General features: G+C 38.7%; 2 protein-coding genes across 2 annotated transcripts in view; both read left to right on the top strand.

The window, feature by feature from the left end:
• LOC137648230 (uncharacterized protein PF3D7_1120000-like) overlaps positions 1-1,321 on the top strand; it is a 1,452-nt gene extending 131 nt beyond the window's left edge. The window contains exons 1-2 of the mRNA XM_068381155.1: positions 1-737; positions 1,041-1,321. The exon at positions 1-737 is cut by the window's left edge and continues 131 nt beyond it. Of these exons, the coding sequence (XP_068237256.1) occupies positions 1-737; positions 1,041-1,321 (1,018 nt within the window). The remainder of the gene's footprint in view (positions 738-1,040) is intronic.
• A 4,176-nt stretch (positions 1,322-5,497) lies between these two features.
• Positions 5,498-7,500, top strand: part of LOC137648229 (uncharacterized protein PF3D7_1120000-like) — a 9,821-nt gene continuing 7,818 nt past the window's right edge. The window contains exon 1 of the mRNA XM_068381154.1: positions 5,498-5,695. Within this exon, the coding sequence (XP_068237255.1) occupies positions 5,498-5,695 (198 nt within the window). The remainder of the gene's footprint in view (positions 5,696-7,500) is intronic.

Here is a 7,500-nt window from a genome sequence, read left to right as displayed (position 1 = left end):
TTTGGGAGGTGGTCTTCTGATGAGGAAATTCTGGGCCGAGGAGGATAAGAGTGAGGCACTCGAGCCTGTCTTGGACCAGGAGGAACTCGACGCAGTTTCTGAGGAGACGGAAGCTGTAATCAGTAGGGAGGATCCTTTGCTTTCCGACGAGGAGGAACAGCTGCTGCTGTCAGGAGGCACAGGGAGTGCTGTCTCTAATAGAGATGTACAAGTTCAAGTAGACACTGAACATCTTATCTCTAACAGAGATGTACAAGTTCAAGTAGACACTGAACATCTTCTCTCTAACACAGATGTACAAGTTCAAGTAGAAACTGGACCAGTCTCTAACACAGATGTAACTGTTCAGACGGACGGACACACCGAGATTGAAGATCTCAGGCGAAAGAATGAAGACTTGGCTGAGGAACTTGCCATTAAACAGGCTCTGATTGAAGCCCATCAAAATGAAATTGATGATTACTATCAATCAATTCTAGAGTTGAAAGCCGACCTGAAAATGGCACAGGAGAAAAATTATGTCCAAAATCAGAAGGAATCAGCACTTGTGAAAGAGAAAGAAGCTCTGAAACAAGAGCTTGAAGAATATGTGACTTTGGATGAAGAAAACACAATGAAAATAGTTCAGTTGACTGAGGAACTGGAAAACGCTAAGAAGGAAATCGAGGCTGATGACGAGCTGAAATCGATCCTTTTGGCAGAAAATGAAGATCTCAAAACATCCAATGAGGAACGAAGCTTCCTTTATGAAGAATTGGCTCTAGAAAAAATCAAACTAGAAAAAGAGCTGATGCAGGCTCGTGCTAATGATCACAAAAAAAGCCAAGGACACCAAAGTCTAATAGAAGAGCTGCAGGGGGAGATTTCTAAAGCTCTAGTACAAAATAATGAGCTAAAGGAGGCAGTGTTCACAATTACAAAGAAGAACGAAGGTCTTCGAGAACAACTGGAGAACAAAAATAAACGAGAAAAAAATTTGAACGGTAAGATTGTTCGAATGACCAACTTAGAAGATCAAATGAAGAAAGAATTGTCCGCAGCAAAGGATGTCATCTCTTCACTGAAGAAGGAACTTCAGAAGAGAGATTTGGAACACGTTATAAAAGAAGAAGGAATGGGTGACGTTGAAACGTGTGAAAATGCAGCAGATGATGACAATAAAGTAGTCGTTGTGAAGGAAGAAAAACAAGAAGAAGACGGACCCCCAAGAAAACTTTTGATAAAGAAACCAAAGAAGAAGAAACCAAACCGGGACAAGGTCTCTTACTCTTGGGCCCCCCCTTGCATCCACAGTCCCGGTTTTGGAAACTGCCGAAAATAAGGTTCATAACGAACCAACTCAGGAGGAAAATATCCAAAATAATTAAGAGGTCACAAAAAAAAAAAAAAAAAAAAAAAAAAAAAAAAAAAAAAAAAAAAAAATTAAAAACAAAACAAAAAATTTGTGATAACAATACTATTTTATTTTTTTTAAGGGATTATTATTTTATTTTTATTTTGTGAAAGGAATATATTTTTATGTTATTTTGTGGAAGGAATATATTTTTATGTTATTTTGTGAAAGGAAAACTAGTTTTTATTTTATAGCGACGTCGCTTATTTTATAAAAGGAATATACCGGTATTATTATTTTTGTGAAAGGAATATTATCTTTCTATTTTTTTTTTTTTTAGGTTTAAGGATGCCAGGCTTAACTGCCTAGACTAATGATGCTTGTCTGAACTGCCTGGCATATTTTTTTTTTTAGGTTTAAGGATGCCAGGCTTAACTGCCTAGCCTAAAGATGCTTGTCTTAACTGCCTGGCATATTTTTTTTTTTTTTTTTTTTTTTTTTTAGGTTTAAGGATGGTAGGCTTAACTGGCTAGCCTGATGATGCTTGGCTTACCTGCCTTGCATAATGATGCTTGGCTTAACTGCCTGGCCTAGTGATTTTTGGCTTAACTGACTGGTCTAATGATGCTTGGCTTAACTGCCTGGCCTAATAATGCTTGGCTTTAATGCCTGTCCTAATGATGCTTGGCTTAACTGCCTGGCCTAATAATGCTTGGCTTAACTGCCTGGCCTAATGATGCTTGGCTTAACTGCCTGGCATATTTTTTTTTTTTAGTTTCAAGGATACCAGGCTTAACTGCCTAGGCTAATAATGCTTGTCTTAACTGCCTGGCATATTTATTTATTTTTTTTTTTTTTTTTTTTTTAGCTTTAAGGATGGTAGGCTTAACTGGCTAGCCTGATGATGCTTGGCTTACCTGCCTTGCATAATGATGCTTGGCTTACCTGCCTGGCCTAGTGATTTTTAGCTTAACTGACTGGTCTAATGATGCTTGACTTAACTGCCTGGCCTAATAAAGCTTGGCTTTAATGCCTGTCCTAATGATGCTTGGCTTAACTGCCTGGCCTAATAATGCTTGGCATAACTGCCTATCTTAATGTTGCTTGGCTTAAATGCAAGGCCTAATGATGCTTGGCTTAACTGCCTGGCCTAATGATGCTTGACTTAACTGCCTGGCCTAATGAGGCTTGGCTTAACTGCCTGGCCTAATAATACTTGGCTTAACTGCCTGGCCTAATGAGGCTTGGCTTAACTGCCTGGCCTAATAATGCTTGGCTTAACTGCCTGGCATAATAATGCTTAGCTTAACTGCCTGGCATAATAATGCTTAGCTTAACTGCAAGGACTATTGATGCTTGGCTTAACTGCCTGACAAAATGATGCTTGGCTTAACTGCCTGACAAAATGATGCTTGGCTTAACTGCCTGGCCTAATGAGGCTTGGCTTAACTGCCTGGCCTAATAATACTTGGCTTAACTGCCTGGCATAATGATGCTTGGCTTAACTGCCTGGCATAATGATGCTTGGCTTAACTGCCTGACAAAATGATGCTTGGCTCAACTGCCTGGCCTAGTGATTTTTGGCTTAACTGCCTGGCCTAATGATGCTTGGCTTAACTGCCTGACCTAATAATGCTTGGCTTAACTGCCTGGCAAAATGATGTTTGGCTTAACTGAAAGGCCTAATGATGCTTGGCTTATCTGCCTGGCCTGATGATGCTTGGCTTAACTGCCTGGCCTAATAATGTTTGGCTTAACTCCCTGACAAAATGATGCTTGGCTTAACTGCCTGGCCTAAAGATGCTTAGCTTAACTGCCTGGCCTAATGATGCTTGGCTTAACTGCCTGGCCTAATGGTGCTTGGCTTAACTACCTTGGCTAAGGATGTTTGGCTCAACTGACAGGGCTAAGGATGTTGGGCTTAACTACTTTGTTTGAGGGTGTACTGCTTAACAGCCTGGCCTAGGGATGTTTGGCTGACCTGCCCTATCTAAGAAGGTTTGGCTAAACTACCTGGTCTGTGTGTGGCTGAACTGTCCGGAAAAAAACCGAAACGCTTAACTGGCTGGCCTAAAAAGACAGGCCTAGGTGACTGGACTAAAAGTTTGGCATGAACGCCTGGACTAGGGATGTTTGGCTTACCTAATTTGTATAGGGGTGCGAGGCTTAACTACCTGGGCTAAGGTTGTATGGCTTAAATGCCTTGCCTTAGGAACTATGGCTTAGAGGCCATGCCTAAGGAAGTTTTGCGTAACTGCCTCAGCTAAAGATGTTTAGCTTAACTGACTGGCCTAACAATGTTTGGCTTAACTACCTGGCCTAAGGAGGGAAAGCTTCCCTACCTGGCATAGGGATGCTTGTCTTAACTGCCTGGCCTTATAATGCTTGAGTTAACTGCATTGCATGAAAATACTTGGCTTGGGTACCTGGCATAAAGAAGCTTTCCTTAAATGCCTGGCATAAGGATGCTTAGCTTAAATGCCTGGCACAATTATGCTTGCCTTTGCAGAGCCGAATGATGTTTGGCTTAACTGCAGAGCCTAATAATGAATAGCTTAAATGCCTGGCCTAATGATAAATGGCTTAAATGCCCAGCCTTATAATGAATGGCTTAAATATCTGGTCTTAGGATGAAAGGCTTAAATGCCTAGCCTTGTAATGAATGGCTTAAATGCCTTCGCTTAGGATGAATGGCTTAAATGCTTAGCCATAATATGAATGGCTTAAATGTCTGGCCTTAGGATGAATGACTAAAATGCCTAGCGTTATAATGAATGGGTTATATGCCTAGGCTCATAATGAATGGCTTAAATGCCTGGCCTTAGGATGAATGATTTAAAAGCCTGGCCTTAGGATGAAAGGCTTAAATGCCTAGCCTTATAATGAATGGCTTAAATACCTGGCCTTACGATGAAAGGATTAAATGCTTAGTCTTATGTTGAATGACTTAAATGCCTGGCCTTAGGATGAATGGCATAAATGCTTGGCCTTAAAATTAATGGCTAAAAGCCTCGCCTTGAAATGAATGGTTTAAATGCCTGGCCTTATAATGAATGGCTTAAATGCCTAGGCTCATAATGAATGGCTTAAATGCCTGGCCTTAGGATGAATGATTTAAAAGCCTGGCCTTAGGATGAAAGGCTTAAATGCCTAGCCTTATAATGAATGGCTTAAATGCCTAGGCTCATAATGAATGGCTTAAATGCCTGGCCTTAGGATGAATGATTTAAAAGCCTGGCCTTAGGATGAAAGGCTTAAATGCCTAGCCTTATAATGAATGGCTTAAATACCTGGCCTTACGATGAAAGGCTTAAATGCTTAGTCTTATGTTGAATGACTTAAATGCCTGGCCTTAGGATGAATGGCATAAATGCCTGGCCTTAAAATTAATGGCTAAAAGCCTCGCCTTGAAATGAATGGTTTAAATGCCTGGCCTTATAATGAATGGCTTAAATGCCTAGGCTCATAATGAATGGCTTAAATGCCTGGCCTAGTGATGAATGGCTTAAATGCCTGGCCTAGTGATGAATGGCTTAAATGCCTAGCCTTATAATGAATGGCTTAAATGCCTACGCTCATAATGAATGGCTTAAATGCCTGGCCCTAAAATTAATGGCTAAAAGCCTGGCCTTGAAATGAATGGCTTAAATGCCTGGCCTTATAATGAATAGCCTAAAAGCCTGGCCTTATGACTAATGGTTTAAATGTCTGGCCTTATAATGACTGGATTAAATGATTGGCCTTAGTATGAATGGCTTAAATGCCTAGCCTTAAATGTTTGGCTTAAATACCTGGCCTCAGGATGAATGATTTAAAAGCCTGGCCTTAGGATGGAAGGTTAAATGCCTGGCCAGAGGACGAATGGCTTAAATGCCTAGCCTAAAAATGAATGGCTGAAATGTCTGGCCTTATAATGAATGGCTTAAATGCCTGGCCCTATAATACAAGGCTTAAATGCCTGGCCTTAGGATGAATGATTTAAAAGCTTGGCCTTAGGATGAAAGGCTTAAATGCCTGGCCTTAGGATGAATGATTTAAAAGCTTGGCCTTAGGATGAAAGGCTTAAATGCCTGGCCTTAGGATGAATGATTTAAAAGCCTGGCCTTAGGATGAGTGGCTTAAATGTCTAGCCTTATAATGAATGCATAAAAGCACTGCTTTAGGATGAATGGCCTAAATGGCTGGCCCTATAATGAATGGCTGAAAGCCTGGCCTTATATTGAGAGGCATAAATGCCTGCCTAAGAATGCTTTGGCTTTAGGAAAGGGTCGTAGGAACCAAGCCTGCAAATATAGAAGTAGGCAAAACCCACCTGATGAGCCCTTTGGTCTGGGCGAAACCCTTAAGTATGTCACAGTTGAAGTAATAGTGGTAGTAGTGTGTATGAATGGAATCAACAAGTATGTATGTATGTTTATATATACATGCATACATATATATATATATATATATTATATATGTTCATACATACACACACACACACACACATATATATATATATATATATATATAAAACCACGAAGAAAAAATATGTAAATACTGGATCGAAGTTATTCTTATCAGCGACATAATGTGACTCACAAAGTACTAACTCCACTCAAGTCTTTTAATTTTTCCTTTAATGACTAAGATGCATAATTTATGCTTATCATTAGTCAGCTATCGTAATTTTTACGTACACACAAACACACACACACACCCACATGTCTCAATCTTTTTATAAGTATTATTAAAATCCTCGTTCTATTGATATAAGGAACATCTCTTCTTCACATATTATTTGCAAATCTAAAACCTTTGCTGTTTAGAATTGAGTCTGTTATTTCCACACTTACACCAAGATCTTTTTGGTCTCCCAATCATTAATAATATATACATATATATATATATATATATATATATTTATATACTGCTTATGTCTCTCTCTCTCTCTCTCTCTCTCTCTCTCTTCTCATATATATATATATATATATATATACAAATATATATATATATATATATATACATATACAAATATAATATATATATATATATATATAAATATATATATATATATATATGTGTGTCGTGTGTATAAATTGTTTATAATATACATATATATTGATATATGTGTGTGTATATATATATATATAATATATACTGTATATATATATATATATATATATACTGTATATATATATATATATATATAGAGAGAGAGAGAGAGAGAGAGAGAGAGAGAGAGAGAGAGAGAGAGATTTCACACTGTTAAAATGAAGCTATTACCTCTTTTTCTTCCAAGAAAAACAATTTTTTTTCATGTATTACCAATAGATTTTATTCTTTTAAACATTGAAATTTTGATAATTATTTAAAATACCGAAGGCATTAAAGTGCCGTATTTCTTGTTTTTCATCTCGTGAATTAATTAACCATAATTTTTCATTAATTTAATCAGTGCCTTTGATTAGTCACAATTGGATTTTATGATTCATATGACAATATAACTTCCTTCTCCCATCCTATCACCATCGGTTTAAAGGTTTAATGGCCGCTCATGAATGGCAGAAACTGATATACATATGACATATATCCCTATGATCAGCGCCCAAGACCCCTCTCCAACCCAAGCTAGGACCAAGGAGGGCCAGTCAGTGGTTGCTGATGACTCAGCAGATAGACCTACAGGCTCCCCTAAACTCTAATCCTTAGTTAACAAAATTATTGAGGTTGCAGCGACCAAAGAATCTAACAAGTTCGAGCGGTTCTCGAACCCCAGCCAGGCGGTCACCAGTCAGGGACGTTACCACATCGGCCACAACATCGAGAAAAAGGACATTTACTACTGCATGCTTCAGAATTCCAAAGGGCCTCGGTTAGATTTCGTCAGTCGTCGCTATCTTCAGCTGTAAATTCAATACTTCTCCAATCATCATCTCCCACTTCATGCTTCATAGTTGTCAGCTATGTAGGCCTGGGTCTTCCAACAGATCAATAAACGCCAGTGTGTCGTGCATGCTTTATTTCGTTGGTTGTAGATAAGTGTGGGACTGTTTTACCAGATGTTAGGTGCAGCAATGTCATCCCAAAAAACTTTGTGGAGCATAAAAAGGTTATAAAGTTCTCGCTTCCTTTTCTTCATCTTGCTTTCCAACTCCTCTACCTTTTAATTCGTTATGCAGCTGTTG

The sequence above is a fragment of the Palaemon carinicauda genome, chromosome 10 (genome assembly GCF_036898095.1).
Source record: "Palaemon carinicauda isolate YSFRI2023 chromosome 10, ASM3689809v2, whole genome shotgun sequence".
Lineage (NCBI taxonomy): Eukaryota > Metazoa > Arthropoda > Malacostraca > Decapoda > Palaemonidae > Palaemon > Palaemon carinicauda.
The sequence above is the reverse complement of the archived record's forward strand: the minus strand, read 5'-3'. Positions and strand labels throughout refer to the sequence as shown.